Below are 17,139 nucleotides of genomic sequence, written 5' to 3'. Positions count from 1 at the left end.
GCTACCTAGGGGCTGCTTGTGAGGTCAGGAAAGTTCTCATTCCCCATGGGATGCAAGTCATGAAAGGCCAAGCTGTGTCAGCTCACCATTCACTGACGCATTTCATGGCTGGTTTCCACTGTGATAAGTGGAAAAGACACCCTAGAAATTCCCCTTCAACCCTGCAAATTCTCCTGTCCTCTGGGTAACCGTGTGGCTGGTGTAGACCCTCACAGAGGGAATGACTTGAGGTCTTTGGCCAAGAGAACTGCTGGTCCTCCCTGTCTCACCTGTCTCTGTCCTGGTACCCCACAGCCCCACTGCATACTCACCAGCTCGGCACCGACTTCTACAGAGACAGGTCGCTCCCAGGCAGCGCCCTCCGCCCTGTCCTGGGCTCTCGGCACTTCCCTCTGACTTGCAGAATATTAAACACGCTTCCCGCACTGTCTTCCATTTTCTGACACAATCCTTCTTTCTGAGGTTATTCTACAGTTCTTCAGTTACCACGTGAAGTCAGGAAACATGATTTACACTTTCACCGCGCGTCCTGTATTTTGACACGGTTAGGAGAAAAGCCCAACTGACAGATACTAATACCTGTAAACTTGAAGTTAAAATGCTGCTGGTTCCTGGAATTTTTTCCGTTCAAAAACTGCAGCCTCCCGAATGTCAAGAAAATGTGCAAATCCATCTGTGGGAACTTGCCCGGAAGACCAGGCTGATGAGAAGAATAACCAATAGTGTATTTTCCTGCAGGCATTGGTGGTGTATCACGCTAGAGGTTTCTTGCAAGCTATTGAGGAAATTGCTATAGCCTGACTTTCTACGCAATCAGCAGGGACATGGTGTCACCACCGTGAAGAGCCCTCCTCCACCACCGTCCTCCTGCTAGAACAGCCCAGTGCTGGCCGTGCGGCTGTGGTGGGGTCATTCTTAGGGCTCTTCTCTTTCTTTAATTTTACTCCTTTAACTTCCCAAACCACTCTGCTACTTTTGTGCTTCTATCTCGGACAGGACTGAAAAGCAAGTGAAGGCACACCTCATATCGCTGGCATTAGCATCGGTTACTTTTTCCTTCACGGTTTAAGTGCACGGTTTCTCATCTGTTTTTCTTACCACTGTAATTATTTGATATCATCGAGTATAGGCAAAAGTTTTGTTACTTGATGCTTGCTTAATTTTTGTTGAATTTTCAATCGTCAGTCAGGGTATTTTTCCATCAGAATTTGTCTTTATGATATGCGCTGGTTTTAGTCCATATAAACTTTCAGCAATTTATGTGTTTCCGTTATCTTTTGTGATGGTGATAAACAACATATTAGTGTTGCTGAATGCCTGTAGATAAGGCCCTAGTCCGAGTTTCAGCAGGTCTGTGTTCAGGTCCTCTCTGGTACTGAAAATTCCCGACTCAGCCTTTGGAAAGGCAGGGTGGCACTCTGCCCTCTGATGGTGATACAGCTGGGACATCTGATAAAGCTGCCCCTTCACTTCTTTATCTCCCAGGGCATGGACCTGCCGGACGACCTGCTGTAGCCCATGATGGTTCTCCAGCGGGTGCAGGAGGAGCACCACTGCCCGTGCAGGCAGCTGGGAGCAGCAAGCGCAGGAGCCCTGCTAAGCTCAGCCATCATCTTTGCAATCTGGCAGCCTTCGCTTCTGTGCCTTTCTTTACCACGTATAGCACTGAGAGAGACTTCTCCCTTTTCCTGACTCCTTTCTGCCTGGCATGAGGAAGGGTCGATTCTTTCGTAATGCTGCCGGTAGCCTACAGCTGCATCTTGGCTTCAGAAAGATGATGGGTTATAGCAGCAATGTAGCGATTTATTGTTGATGGAGAGACAGTACAGGTCACAGGACGGCTGTTGCCAGCCCGTTTGGAGACTAAACAAACGATTTGCTGTGCGTTGCAAAATGACTGATGAACTTCACTGGCTCCCTCCTTTTCAGGTGAGTTCTGGTTTGGGTCCAGTGAGTTTGTACACAAATATTTAATGAACTAATGGTCTGGTTTGTATCTTATCTCTAGTGCTAGTGTAGCGTGTTACCAATATGGGTGCTACACAAATTGTTGAACGCTGAAGTTATCGCTGATCACGGCAGATCCTTTGTCAAATTGCTGCCAGAAATAAGGCAGATGTTGATGTTGTGATTTTCTACAAGGCACTAAGGAAAGTCCTGTCTGAAAGGAGTAAGGGTTTAGTAGCTGAGATGATGTTATGCGCAGCAGAACAGGCACGATGATTTCCACAGGCTACTCTGCTGATCTGCTCAAGGAAAATGTTCTCTGAAGTGTCACATTATAATGTAAGGACATAAGAGTCTGCGAATAGATGTACTGGATCACGACAATGGTCAAACCAGCCCAGAATCCTGTCCAACAGTGGCTTAAAAATAAGTTCCCAAGGAACAGAATAAAAGCAGAGCAGCTTTCAGACTGCTCCAGCCTCCAGTGATTCCTGAGCCACCGGTGGTATCTTTGTGTTTGAACACCCTCAATGGCTTTTTCTTCCATGAATTTGTGCCATTACTTTCGGGACCCGTGTCTTTCAGAATGGTGTTCCACAGCTCAAGGGCATGGTGTGTGAAGAACCACCTTCTTTTGGCTGTTTAAAACCTGCCAAGTGCTGTTTTAGTGCTCTATAGAGGAAGAGAATATGAGCACTTATTCCCTTCTTACCTTCTCCAAACCCTTCAGAGTTTCACAGACGTCTGCTATATCCACTTCATTCATTTAATTTCCAGCCCAGGGACACCTAGTCCATTTAACCCTCCAGATATTAAGTCATCCTAAATACCTTATTCTAATGCTTTTCAAGGTCTGCTCCATCCTTTTGGAATTGCAGCTTCACACAGAATTCCAGCTAAAGGTCCGCCATATGCTTGCACAGTGGTGTAAAGAGGTGCCCTTTTTGTTCTCTGTTCCTTTTTTAAGAATGCCCTAACGTTTGGGTAGCTTTTTTGGACATCCTACTTGGCATAGAGCCCCCTTAATAACCAGCCTACAATGGAGGAAAAATAATGAGTAAAAATTCTGACACGGTCTCCTCTTCCATAACCTCAGTCTGCTGAAAAGCACAGGTTTCGGGACGCCCTGTAGGAGTGCTGGCAGAACCCAGGGCTCAGCAGTTGTCGCGCTGCTTGCCTTTGGCTGTCCGGGGGCTGCCCTCCACGGCGGCAGGACGTGGGGGCTGCCGCAGCACGCTCCTTGTGCACGCCTCGTCTCTCCCAGCCTCCTCCTAGCAAAGAGAAAGGGTAGAAGGGCTTTGTCCTCGCAAAGATGCTAATGTTGCTGATAATTTTGCAGTTTGATCTACAGTCTTCATGAGATTGGGAAGATCTTTTCCCACCAAAACCTGCTGTAGCCATCCAGCCTTCCCTGCCTATTTCTTTCCTCACTAAAGCATGTCAAACCTGTAGTTGTGTCTCAGGGGTGAGGAAAGATTCAAACGCTGGCTGTCTTAGGGTGTATCTACAAGTATTACACAGCCTTCGCAAAGTGCTGGACTGGAGCAGATACCCCAGGAGATGTTTGAAAGTGGTTGGAGCTTGCACAGTTGGTGAAAGAAAAGAAAATAAAAGAAAAGAAAATTAATGAAAAGAAAATTAATGAAAAGAAAATTAATGAAAAGAAAAGAAAAGAAAAGAAAAGAAAAGAAAAGAAAAGAAAAGAAAAGAAAAGAAAAGAAAAGAAAAGAAAAGAAAAGAAAAGAAAAGAAAAGAAAAGAAAAGAAAAGAAAAGAAAAGAAAAGAAAAGAAAAGAAAAGAAAAGAAAAGAAAAGAAAAGAAAAGAAAAGAAAAGAAAAGAAAAGAAAAGAAAAGAAAAGAAAAGAAAAGAAAAGACTATTTCAGTTGGAAGGGACCTACAATGACCATCTAGCCCAACTGCCTGGCCACTTCAGGGCTGACCAAAAGTTAAAGCGTGTTATTAAGGGCACCGATGCTAGAAATTTGATTGCATAGCCTTTCCTCTCAACTTACCATACAACATCCCACTGCCTGGGGCTCGAGGATGAAGCTATCCTTTTCAGCCTGGTACCTGTGCCACAGGCTGCTGTGAAGAAGCCAGATCCAGTACACACTTGTGGGCTGTGAATACACCCGAAGGGGCTGTTTTGGGGGTAAGAAAGTAGGGTTGGTTTTATTTTCTCACCGACCCAGTCTGGAAGAGAACAGAAGCAAGTGAATTAAACCCTAAGGGCAGGTCCCAGAATAAAAGCTACACGTAAACACAGGATGGGACCCCAGGAGCCAGCCCATACGTGCCACCAGCAGGGCCAGCAAAACAACAGCCTCCAGGAGACGTCCAAAGGAAGGCCTGGATGTTAAAAGATCGGTTCATACAGTGGCATCCCACCCTGTCAGTTGAGCTCAAATTCACAGGTGGAGCCAAGAATGATGCCATTTCATAACAAAGGCCCCAGCATCTGCTTCCGTACCATGCTGGGGAGAAGGCAGAGTCTTCCAGGTGCTTCTTGTGAATGAGAACCGTATCAGGATGGGTCTTTCTTACTCAAATAAGCCTTTCTTACTCAAATAATTCCTGTCTTTCTATCATCAGAGGTGACTATTGGCAGTTAAGTCTCTTCCCAGTGAAACTCACAGATCCCTCCAAGCTGTTCTGGCTTTATCCCAACACCATTTTGAAATACTTCAGGGGTTATGCAAGTAACTAGATAAATAAAAAAGCCATGGCTGGATGTGGGACTGACACTGTGAGCAAAGCTCTGCTTTTCCAGCGCATTAGGCTTCGCAGCAGTCGTTCACCCTCAGGCCTGCCAGTGGAGGAATGCAAGGCACCTTATCTGCAAAGGTAAAGGAAAACAAAACACAAACAACTTCAGTATTTCCCTGATGACAATAAAACTGACTGTTTTCAGCGATATAATCACCCCTTTAGACACAGCCTAGAAGGATCCTCTCCATTTCACTCAACGGCCACTTCTGCATTTAAATAGCCTTGGTGCGCAGCGTTCAGAGCAGTGCCTGTTGTCCCACAATTTGCAGAATTTGTTGCTGATAAAGAACAGCATTAGGGCTTGGAAGGATGCGCAGGAAATCATTGTCCTCTGCCTCAGAACAGATCCCTAGCAGTCAGATGTAATCTGTGTAAGTGTCCTAAGGCTCCCTTTGTAGGCAACGGAAACAAGTACACTTCTTCAGTGACTGGCCCATTTCATACTAGAACAGGCACGTAAGTCAGATGAACCATGCTCTGGAAATATCTGTGTTTCTGCACTAGCAGGCGACACTAGCTGATTTGTACCTACCTTCTTAATGCCTAAATTTCGGTGGGGAAAGTTTCTTTCCTCACTGCTGTAGAATCTGTTAGTCTTCAGCTAATTGGGATAAAGATAAAATCTGTCCAGCCTTTAAATTCCATTTTCACAGCTTAGTAGAAAACAACGTCTGGTGTTCACAGCATATCTGGCTATTTTTGTACACATGAAAGTGCGGATGTGAGCACTTGAAAGCTGATTGAACCAGTGTGGACTCAAGTTCTAAACAATGAGTTTGTGCAGGAAGGAAAATGCCTTTTACAGCCCATTACCTTTGCCTGAGAGACAAATAAGAGACTTAGATATATATATAAAAGATATATAAGGATATATAGGAATATATCTAACACTTCCCTCCAGTGTGACACCACCAAGGGGTCAGTATCGTTTTGGCATGTGTCACTCAGAGGTAGTGGGATGGGCTGAGAGTTGGCAGGGCCTGTTTCGCTGGCCTGGAGGAACTGAACGGGTCCCTCGGGTCCCTCGTGGCCCGTTGGGTGGGGTCTGTCTCATCTGACATCAACCGTCTGAAAGCCCGGGTGAGCCCCCTCTGTAGTATGTGGTGGGAAACAGGGACTGGGTGTCTGCGGCGAAGAGCAGGAGAGCGGTCAGAGTGCGACCAGAGCCCACGGGGGGATGGGGAAGGGCCCCTCTGCGGGGCAAGACCCCCCCCAGGGAGCACAGAAATGGGGACGTCTCACCCCTGATGGGAGTCTGGGCTGTAAAACACAAAGCTTCGCAACAACAGGATGCGGAAAGAAAAAAATAAAAGAAAAAGGGGGGGAGGGAAAAGCAAGGTGTTTTAAACAGAGCTGTCCAGGGAGATTTTGCTAAAGAGCAGCTCCACTGGACCCACTTCGTTTTTCTTGCCAGCATTACCCACTGCATTGTCTTTGAGCACCAGTTTCATAGATAGGAAAAATCTGACCCTTGTTAAGCAGAGATAAACATGAAAATAATATCCTTTGGCACTGATCCTCATTCAGCATGAGTTTAACAGTAACTTCATATCTCTCTCTTATTACACAGAGATTTCCTTCAGTGATTAAACTAATTGGTTTTTCTATTCCAGTAATGTTCCCATTCCCTTCCTTAAGCTGCATTATCAGCTTCTATTCTTTACACCCCATGTCTTCTTCCCTTGTTTGTTTCCCTACCGAGGCTTCACTGGGTCTGAATTAACATCGCTTTAGCACTATGACATGACTTACAAAAGTCAAGTTAGTAACAGCCATTAATCTTAATAACCAAAGAGTAATTAACGCTCTTGGCACTGATGCATTGTCAGAAAATAAGGATAATTTTGCACCTACTAAATTCCTTTTTGTCACCTTGTTCCTACCTCACTGGTTTACTGCACTACAGGTTTCCTGAAACCTGAGCTATCCTAGTTAGTAATTATGTGTCTAGTTTAGGAAAGCTGTACCTGGTATTCAGATTCCTTACCATACCTACTTAGTTTTAAGAGGACATCACGCACCCGGTCCTGGCCAGCAGCAAGCCCGCGTGCCTGCTGAACCTGCAGCGCCTTTCACATCCCCTTGTGTAGTGCCGTTTCCTCCAAGCCTCCCTGATTTGCTGTAGTCATCTCGCTATAGCTACCATGTTCAAATGCGCTCCGAGAGAGGATCAGTGTCTTCTTACATAAAGTCACATAAAAAGGAAATATACAGCCTAATGCTCAGCCTTGTATTTGGCCCTGAGTGGAAAGTGGGGAATAACTGGTTGTGCTGGTTTTGGCTGGGATACAGTTAATTTTCTTCATGGTAGCTAGATGGGGCTGTGTTTTGGGTTTGTGCTGGAAACAGTGTTGGTAACACAGGGCTGTTTTCGTTATTGCTGAGCAGGGCTTACACAGGGCCAAGGCCTTTTCTGCCTCTCACCCACCCCACCAGCGAGTGGGCTGGGGGTGCACAAGGGGCTGGGAGGGGACAGCTGACCCCAGCTGACCCCAGGGATGTCCCACACCATATGGCATCGTGCTCAGCATATAGAGCTGGGGGAAGAAGAAGGAAGGAAGGGGGAGATGTTCAGAGTCACAGCATTTGTCTTCCCAAGTCGCCGTTACGCGTGATGGAGCCCTGCTTCCCTGGGGATGGCTGGGCTCCTGCCTGCCCGTGGGAAGCAGTGAATGAATGCCTTTTGCTTTGCTCGTGTGCGCGGCTTTTGCTTTACCTGTTAAACTGTCTTTATCTCAATCCATGAGTTTTCTCACTTTTACTCTTCCGATTCTCTCCCTCATCGCCTCGTGGGGGGAGGGAGGGAGTGGCTGGGGGGTGTTTAGCTGCCAGCTGGGGTTGAACTGTGACAGCAGGGGAGACACATGAGACCCAGGGGGCTGTAGGCGATGAGTACAGTGTTTACAGTAGATCACTAGCACTTCACAGACACTATGTATGATGTACAGACAAGATTTGGCACCAGAGTCCTGGGATCAGCTCTTTGGTCTCAGGTGACTGAATCACTGTTCTGCTCTCCTTCTCTGCCAGAAAACAGTTCTCACAGTTCTCACCTCGTTTGCAGGGTTTTGGAGTCCTGTGGGGAGGTGGAGTGGGAAGCATAAGATTTCAAGATTTTACATTGTATTAAAAATGCAATATCAACTAAACCAATCATTCTGTTAAGCTCTGCTCAGGGTGCCTTTACCTGTCATGGATCTTCATACCTTCTATGGGTCTTCAACTAGTTTCTAGAAACATCAGAAAGGTGACTGCAGGTTGCTGCAGGGATTTGTGGTTTGGGGAGGACCTGTGACCATGCAAATGCTGTAGATAATGGTCTCTCTGGTTAAAATATCAGCTTGTGATAAACTGAGTATATTCCTCAAAATATGCATGGGTGACTTGGGTACAACTGCCTAATTTCATTCCAGAAACGGAGGTGAAAAGCCTATGAAGAACTTGGAATGATGCCCTTTTTCAAGCACAACACCTCCCCTCACTGTGTTCAGATACTAGAAGGGCTGGCAGATGTCCATCTATGCATGAGGGCAAACAGCAAGAGTTTAAGCATATACGTAGCAGCTAGGCTCTAAATATTTCTGCATTTTTGAGTTTGACAGCATTAGACCATTATTTCTTTAGGCCTACATGAATGATTACCCAAAGGAACACAAGCTGGAGAGGTAGAAAAATCAGTAGGCAAACAAGGTGCTCATCCCTAGTTTGTTCATTCTTACCTTGAACAGATTAATAAGTAATCTAATATCTCAGCAGGAATCCATGTGCTTTGGTATCACAGCATATAAAAAAGCATGGATTTACAGGTCCAACATCAGGCTCTGCTGACACTTGACTTCTCCTCCCCAGGCTACCATGGAGCTCCTGGGAATGACCACTATTTTCTTGCTGGCCTGCATTTCATGCCTTCTTCTCTTAGCCACATGCAGAAGCATATCGCAAAAAGAGAAGCAGCCTCCTGGTCCCATCACACTCCCCATTATTGGAAGCGTACTCCACCTGAACCCGTGGAACTTGCCTGAAAGCTTGAAGAAGGTAAGAGACTGTCTCCTTCTCTCCTTTGTTGTCTCCATTGCATATAAAACAAAGTCCAGTCCAGTCTGTCTCAGCTTAAGTCATAAGCTTTTAATTTGCATTGACCAAATGTCAGACTCGGACAGAAACAAAAGGTTTCCCAGAAACACATGCTTCTGAAGTCTATATATTGCAACAATCTATATGTCTAAGTCTATGTACTGCAAGTCTAAGTCTATATATCTGCGATAATCATACTAATGATGACTCCTGTGCTGACCTCATGGCAGTACTGCGGTTTGCAGTGGATTTGCAATCAAGGCACTGATGCTAGTGCAATATTCACTATACTTCTGTGCCCGGCTGCTCAACATGCTGGCAACATGGCCTGGCCCTTTTTTGGGGAGGACCCTGCTCCATTTTGCCGTCTCTGCTCCCTAGCAGATAGGTAGGGTCTCCTGGGAGCAGAAGTAGCGAGCGAAAGGTTTGAAACAAAAAAGTTTGGAGGTGAATTGTGCTGTCTGTTCCCTACCCTGGCTGGTGTCACCCACCTGTCAAACAAAACCTGTGTGTTGCAAGGCCTGGGAGGGGATAGGAGGAGGGAATTCAGCTGGAGTGCCTCTTCCTTAGCGGATGGTGATGGGATGGTGGCAGATGGCTGGGCACCCATAGGCATTCTGCTTTGTTTCAGACCACTAGGTGATCCAGTTTCCCACCATAAAGAACTTGGGACTATATCTAGTTTGCTGTTAAAAAGTGAGCATGAGAAGAAGTGTTACAGGTCGGACCAAGTAGCCCAAGAATCCTTCTGCAATTGTAGCCAAAAGCAGATACCTGGGAAGGAGCACATGCTTAGCACAAGCATGCAGTGACTCTGCTGACATACCCACCTGATTTCCAGAGCTCTGTGGCCCAGGAGATTTTAGAGACAACTGTGGTATGTTTGTGCTCAAAACCCCTTCAGGCACTTGCTTCCATAAGTGTATCTAATTGCTTTTGGAGCCAGTGTAAACTGATACCCACTGAGCCCTGTAGAAGGGCATTCCAGACTGTTTTGCCAGCCCTATGAAGAACTACTCTCTTTTCTGGGATTTGGACTTGCCACCTCACCATTTCCCTTCATACCCCCTATTTCTGGTACAGTTCCCTCTTCCCCTGGCTGTAATTCCCAGCTGAAAGACCCCTGCACTGCTGCTAATCAATGCCAGATATCAGCGATGCTGGAGCGATGGCACATCGCCCCTCAGACCCCTTCGCTACGAACTTCTTTTCACATGATTAACGTTTAGACATGTTACTCTTTGTGTTCCTCTTCCCTACAGCTCAGCAAGAAGTATGGTCCTGTCTTCACAATACATTTAGGGCCACAAAAGGTTGTGGTGCTGTATGGCTATGATGTTGTGAAAGAAGCTCTGATTGATCAAGCAGATAACTTCAGCGGAAGAGGCAATCTACCACTGCTTAAAAAACTCTTCCAAGGAAAAGGTACAGCCTGGTAGTGTTAGCTTTCCGGAGCACAGCTGAGAGGGCGGTGGGGGACTGAACGGTGGATTTCATTTACTACTTTCATGCATACAAATCTACAATAAAAGAGTAAAAAACCAACTCGTTACTTCGACCCTTGAGTAAATCGGACCCCTGGGGAACTGTTTAAGGTCGCAGGTTGGCTTCCCTGAATGCCTTTCTATTTTCAGCATGCTTCAGATTTTGGCTACAATTTTGTTCATTAAATGTGCCTCTAAGATCTTATGTTCACTCTCCCATTTCTGAAATTATTGACAACATACGTACCGCTAAGGAACCAGCAAAAGGGAAGTCCACCGCACAACAAAGACAAGATAATATAGGCTGTCCCAGTAAGGCCCACATTCAGGATTAGGCCCTGAGCGTATTCACCAGGGCAGTTCCCAGTATGACATTTATCTGGGTGAATAGTACCTATTCCATGGTACTATAGTACAGCATAATGGTATTGGCGATGGTGATACACTGTGTGAAGGTACGTAGGAGAACATTTGAGCGGTTACGTCAGCGTGAAGGCCATGTGTTTGTGGCCAAGATCAATTCAGTGCCAGTGGTACCTTCTTACCTACATCCTAACGTAGTTTTTCTTATTCTGGGAATAAACTCAGTTCTACTGAGCGCTGTGACAGATGAATCAGATTTGTCACCGCCAGAATTGCAGAGACGTTGGGGTTTGGGGCATAAAGCAATTGCAGTATAACTCCACAGAGAGGTGTTTTTGCATGTGGAGTACTTACTGTGTAGCTCCCATTCAGGAGAAAAAAAAAAAAATGTCTCCTCATGGGGGCCTATTTTTCCTTCCTGTGTCAGGCATTGTGACCAGCAACGGGGAGACCTGGAAGCAGCTCCGACGATTTGCGCTCACTACCCTGCGGGATTTTGGGATGGGGAAGAAGAGCATCGAGGAGCGAATCCAGGAGGAAACTCATTTTCTGGTGGAGAGGATCAGGAACAAACATGGTAGGACGTGGCCTTCATGCCTGCTGGGACGCCCTGTGTAGCTGCAATGAGACAATGAGGGGTGTAGGGCTGCTTCACCAAACCTACGCCCCAAGAAGTGGGCTTGTGGCTGCTGTTTCTGCTCCAGCAGGCAAAGTTATCACTGCTGGGAGTGGGTCAGTCAAAGGCACCGCGGCAGTACGGGGGGATAGATGTAGGGGACTGATGTTGGAAAGCATCCTTTAACATGTTCTGCTTGAGGAACAAGAGAGGAAGCGGCAAAGGGAATGGCTTGGCCCCAAAGCTGAGGGTTTGGTGGAGCTCAGCCATGGAGACAGGGCCCGGCACTGCCGGGTAACCAAGCACATCCACTTCCTTGTCTTGTCTCTTGCAGATCTAAGTAAACAGAACTTGAAGAAGTGGGTTACCAGAGAGCTCATCTACAGATATCTGGGGTTGGGTTCGGTGTTTTCCTGTAGAATATAAGGCTATGTTACTTCTAAGTACTTCCCCTGAGACTGGTGCAGTACCAGCCCGGACCACAGCCTTCAACGTGTGTTTATTCTGCAAAGGGGGAAAGCAGACGGATCTAAAAGGATGCTGAAGCACCACTCTTTCCCAGGAGCCACTAGAAAATTCATCTGGCTTTGTAGATAAACTTTCCTGCTACAAATCAGAGAAAACACCCTCACTTACATTGCTCTTATCCTTTCACTAGCACAGTAACACTGTATTTCCTATGCCCTACCGCAAGCCTCCATCTCTGGCTCGCCTTGTTACGGCACCTTTTTCTGTTTACTAAAAGTATAAAGCTGTTATTTACTCTTAATACAAATAATACATAGGTAGGCCTAGTTATCTACTAGGCTTAGTATATAATATACTCAGCACCTCTGAAGAGGAGACATCTGCTGAGTGTTCAATGACCAGGGAGTCGTCAGTCAAGCAGAGAAGGGTTGGTGCCATTGCTTCTCAGAAGAGGCTGATCCGCAATGCTGCCAAGTTGCCATTTTCTGACTCCTTGGTTTTCTTTTAGGATTTTATAGCTTTTCATGCTGTTGTTTCTCCTCTTGAAACCTTGAGATGCACGCTCTCGCTGTCTGCAGTTACACCTTTCCTTTCTTTCTTGGGCCTAGTCCCACTTTTTTCTCACGCTAGTTCTCTTTAGAAGCTTATGCAGCTCTGCTACCAAAAGTAGACTTTGATCACAGGCACGTGAACCCCTGGGGGAGGGTTATACAACTGAGGTTGTGCTAATAGAGTTCATAATCAGGGTGCAATAACCTAAAGACATGGCTCAGGCAAAGTCCTTGTGGTTTCATTGGGTTTTGGTGGGAATCTTTAAGCCTCCTCTAATAAACAGTTTGTAAGGCAGAGAGGCATGTGTCAGATGAAGAGGACCCAAGCCACTCAGACCAGTGTTCTGCTGAGAACAGTACAAAAGAGAAACGTAAGCCATTCAAACAGGGAGATTAGTTCACGTCGAGTAGACCAGGATAAATTGGATAAGCCCTTCACCATCCTTTCAAAGGACCGCAGGATTCTGAGTCTCAAGAGGGTGCAACACTTCCCTGTATGTCGGAGGAGGGGGTGATGCCTGAAGGACTGAAAGCAAAATACCATTTTGGGTTTGTGTTGCAGGGCATCCCTTCAACCCTGGTAACTTCCTAATTCACGCTGTTTCCAATATCATCTGCTCCATCGTCTTTGGGGATCGGTTTGACTATGATGACAAGAAATTTCTATCTTTAATTGAGTTGCTAGACGAAAACAACAAGCTTCAGACCTCTCTACAAGCACAGGTGTGTAGAGTTCTAATTAATGAATTTGCTAATGATGATAATATTTTATTATTGACTATTTATTCATGTTATTAATTTTTAATTGGACTTTCCCAAATTTGGAGAAATTTTTTGAAAGCCAAAAAGGCAGTTAAATAACTAGTTCCTGTTGGTTTTTTCTTACCTTATGGACTTGCCAGTGTATGGCCAAAGAAGGACAGCATTGCAAAAGTTGCTCAAGTGAAATCTATCCTTGAATATAGTGAAACCATGAAGTAAAAGATGTTAAAATCTAGTTGAATAAAAAAAGACCTCTTGTTCAAAAAACGTTTTAAACTGCCCCATTTTCATAGTTCCAGTGAGGGGAACATTTTATTGTATCCCACATTAATCACAATGTGCTTTTCCATCATTTTATTTTTACAGCTATACAATTTCATCCCAGCTGTCATGGAGAATTTACCTGGGCCTCATCAAAAAATGATAAAAAATATTGAAAAGGTTGATCAATTTACTTTAGAAATTATAGCAGAACACCAGCAAACCCTGGATCCCACTTGTCCTCGAGATTTTATTGATGCTTTTCTTAACAAAATGGAACAGGTAAGCGTCTTTTCGGTTGTGGCAGGGCACTGGGCTTCTGCCAATACAGAGGGGAACTTGCTTTTCTGGGCACAGCAACTTCATTCTATCCTCTCCATTTTCTTATCAAGGATTTTTAAACACAGAATTAAAAGCACTAGCTAAAATTAGGAAAGCTGAAGGCCAATCTGGTAATTCAGTGCTCCTCCCGTATTAAAAAAAGGTTCATAATATTATTTAATAAAAGTACCGTAAATGCTGGCTTTCTGGAGAGTGAGTGTCATATTTTTGAAAAGACATTAGATGTTGAAAAGATATTAGATTATACATTAAAAACATATATTATGGGTACAGGACTTTCCTTTTTAAACAAGCTGCTTAGCTTTGTCATTCAACACGTTCTGCCACGTCTTCCTCCAGGAGAAAGAGAACGGTCACTCAGAATTCACCGTTGAGACCTTGAGCAGGACCACGCTTGACTTGTTCCTTGCAGGAACAGGGACCACCAGCCTCACACTGAGACACGGACTCCTGATTCTCCAGAAATACCCAGAGATAGTAGGTAATAGAAAAGAAATAAATAACTGAAAACTATTTAATAGGTCATGGGATGACCTATAGCGACAATTCCTGTCGCTACCACCTGCGACACTGGTCCCCCAGACTAAGGAAACGTATTTGCAGCGTGGAAATGTGCATTACTCAGTTCTAGTCACGGGAAAGCGATGTTAGTACTAAGTACACCTATATATTCCTGGTGCACTAAAAGCAAGTGTTGCTGTAAATATGGGGCGAGGTTTAGGCCAACAGGTGGGGGGCTTGTCCATTCAGCACTTACTTATTTCCTCGCAGAGGGAATTCAAAAGGAGATTGACTGCGTGATTGGCCGGGACCGAAGCCCCTGCATGGCAGATCGGAGCCAGATGCCCTACACAGATGCTGTGGTCCACGAAATCCAGAGATTCATTGATTTCCTTCCATTTAACGTCCCACATACTGTGATCAAAGACACCAAGTTCAGAGGCTATTTTATCCCCAAGGTCTGTTCCACTGTGTCTGAGAAAGGTTATAATTTCTTTAAAACAATGGTGTGTTCCCTTCATTGGGTTTTATTTTATTTTCAAAAACACTGAAATATGATCTAGAATAGGAATAATTTTGTTTGGAAGGGGAACCTAGAAATTATTGAGTCCAACCGCTTGTATTTGAAGAAGAAAGGCTTTGCATCCTCTATGTGAGGAGGGAGATAGAGCTTTTTGGTTTTTTTCATATAAATGTAAGCAAAGTTCTAATTTATTTGGAAGCACTATTAAATGCCATCATCAGACTCACCATTAAAATTCATTTTAAAAACCACCTTTGCCATACCAATAGCACATATTTTTATTCATTAAATGTTCACTTTAAACTGGTTAAACTTTGATTACCGTGCTATTCAGCTCTGGGAACCCTTCGATGCTGCTTTGCCTTAGCATGTCTCCATTTTAACTTCCTTCTCCTCTCTTTGTTAACTCAGGACACTATGATATTCCCCACACTGACTTCCATCCTACATGATAGAAAGGAATTTCCAAATCCAGAAAAATTTGACCCGGGACACTTCCTGAATGCAAATGGTACCTTTAGAAAGAGCGACTACTTCATGCCATTTTCTGCAGGTAAAACATCTATTTCAGATCCTAGACTATCCTCTCCTGGAACCTCTTTGAAGCTTTTAGTGGCTCCATCACCATGGCCTGTACAGTGATGCCTGGCGATCTGTTAGCGTCACTTCTGGGCAGCTCTATCTAAGCCCTGTGCTAGAGTTTCAGCTGAGTTCCTGGTTTAGCAATCACCAAAGCTCCCCCAATGCAGTCTGCAAGACGAGCTGTATGACGTGGGACTCAGCCGTGCAACTGCTCTCTCTCCAAACAGCAGCAGAACAAGAGAAGCCAAAGGCTTCAAACTGCCTTTGCCCACTGAGCGCTCTCATTGTTCTAGACACTTAGTTCCTATATTTTAATTCATTTGCTTCCGCAAAATGCTGGAGCACTGCCTGAGATGTCTGGACTTTCATGGAACAGCGGTTAAAATAAGTTACCAGCAAAATACTCCACTGTCGCCTCACTTTTTATTATTTTTTTGCTCGCAGGAAAACGCATCTGTGCAGGGGAAGGTCTGGCCCGGATGGAGATATTCATATTTTTAACAGCCATCCTGCAGAACTTTACTTTGAAACCTGTTGTGAATCACAAGGACATTGACATTTCCCCGCTAGTCAGGACCCTGGTAAATATTCCCCGACCTTACGAGGTCTCTTTTCTTCCGCGTTAGCCAAGCGAAGACAGCTGCCATCTCCCAAGCTCATGAAAGCTCCAGTTGAATGACAATCATTTCCCAGTCTGCGGAGGCTGAAAGTCCCATCATTTGCTAGATACTTTATGGAGGGAAACATGCTTAGGAAAGAAAATTGTATGGTGCTTTTATAATCACCACAGCCAGCTCTAGAGACAGAGTAGGCAGTCGCACGGGGAAGGACACAGCTCCCTGTGCAAAATTATCCAGTCTCTCCCCTGCACCTACCTCACCTAGCCGAGGCTCCCACCTGGCTCCTGACATCCTGACGTGTCAGGGTGTGGGGACTAGCGCTCCGAGAGCCCTGCTGCTGCGCTCCCTGTCGCTTGAGCCTCCCAGCACAGCAGGAACAAACGCTTGTACCCCAGGGTTTCCAGAGACTCTGCCTGAGGTACCGCGCTCCTCTGTATTTTGTTGGTTTGTGACCTGTTTGTAAAGGTAAGCATAAAACAGTGGGGGGTTTTCTGTTAGAAGATGATAATCTACTGTATTCCTGTGGTGGGGATGGAGTTTATCAATGACTGGGCAGATGGGGCCTCTCCTGTGTGATTATAATGAAGGTTTGTGAAATTACAATGTATATTGCAAAATAAAGTAGTAGTGCACCGAACTGTTGTTTTTCTGAGATTCCAGAAGAAAATCTTCTAGTGAAAAACCTGCCCCCACAAAGCTTATACTCACAAATGGCTTCAAATCTTGTACATATCGGCCTGTTTTATCTCTCTCATTTATATGAAATATGGCTTGAAGTCTCAGCTGGCCAATGAACTGTAGAACTTCCATTCTCAGTAACGATGTGGGCGAAGGCTGGGCTGGCCCTACGAGACCTACCAGCACACCAGCTCTGGTTACAGAGCTGCCCATCCCGGCAGAAGAGGACAAATTAGATAATACTGGGATCGCCCCAGTGCCGTGTACTAGGTGAACGGCAGCTTGCATCTTCCCGTTATTTTATGAACTGCATAAAAATCACTACAGCAATGTTACAATCAGGAAAAAAAAAAAGAGATAAAAAGAGTTTACGTGAGTTGCCAAGCCTACGTGTACGGATGTAGGCGTGGCAGGTCCTAACTTGGATAATTTCTAGAGATTGCAGTGAAGACAGAGAGCTGAATCGGTGCTATGTGGAAAAAGATGGCAACTGTAGTATTACCACAACAGCATTAACTGTCTATGTGAACCAGGCACAACGTCTTTACTTTCAAAGTTATTAATAAGGGAGATAAACCATGCGTCGGTAGCATGGCA

The 17,139-nt window shown here is 45.2% G+C and overlaps 1 protein-coding gene across 2 annotated transcripts; it reads left to right on the top strand.

The window, feature by feature from the left end:
* The first annotated feature begins 1,536 nt into the window (after window positions 1–1,536).
* Window positions 1,537–16,501, top strand: LOC104043010 (cytochrome P450 2H1). 2 transcript variants are annotated; one of them, XM_064463696.1, is made up of 10 exons: window positions 1,537–1,929; window positions 8,567–8,752; window positions 10,054–10,216; window positions 11,066–11,215; window positions 12,836–12,996; window positions 13,402–13,578; window positions 13,978–14,119; window positions 14,410–14,597; window positions 15,074–15,215; window positions 15,689–16,501. In XM_064463696.1, exons 1-10 carry the CDS (start codon window positions 1,813–1,815, stop codon window positions 15,868–15,870), a joined length of 1,608 nt encoding a protein of 535 aa, XP_064319766.1. In that variant the 5' UTR covers window positions 1,537–1,812; the 3' UTR covers window positions 15,871–16,501. The 2 variants fall into 2 exon arrangements, with proteins under 2 accessions (XP_064319766.1, XP_009500845.1); XM_009502550.2 differs by having other exon boundaries at window positions 1,541–1,657.
* The last annotated feature ends 638 nt before the right edge of the window (window positions 16,502–17,139 follow it).

This window comes from Phalacrocorax carbo, chromosome 12 (assembly GCF_963921805.1).
Source record: "Phalacrocorax carbo chromosome 12, bPhaCar2.1, whole genome shotgun sequence".
Lineage (NCBI taxonomy): Eukaryota > Metazoa > Chordata > Aves > Suliformes > Phalacrocoracidae > Phalacrocorax > Phalacrocorax carbo.
The sequence above is the reverse complement of the archived record's forward strand: the minus strand, read 5'-3'. Positions and strand labels throughout refer to the sequence as shown.

Bases quoted from the DNA above. Each gene is read 5' to 3' on its own strand.
- LOC104043010 (XM_064463696.1), top strand. From the start codon at position 1,813: ATGGAGAGACAGTACAGGTCACAGGACGGCTGTTGCCAGCCCGTTTGG. The intron at 11,216-12,835 runs GTAGGACGTGGC...TTTGTGTTGCAG, and splicing joins GAGGATCAGGAACAAACATG to GGCATCCCTTCAACCCTGGT. The intron at 14,120-14,409 runs GTAATAGAAAAG...ATTTCCTCGCAG, and splicing joins GAAATACCCAGAGATAGTAG to AGGGAATTCAAAAGGAGATT.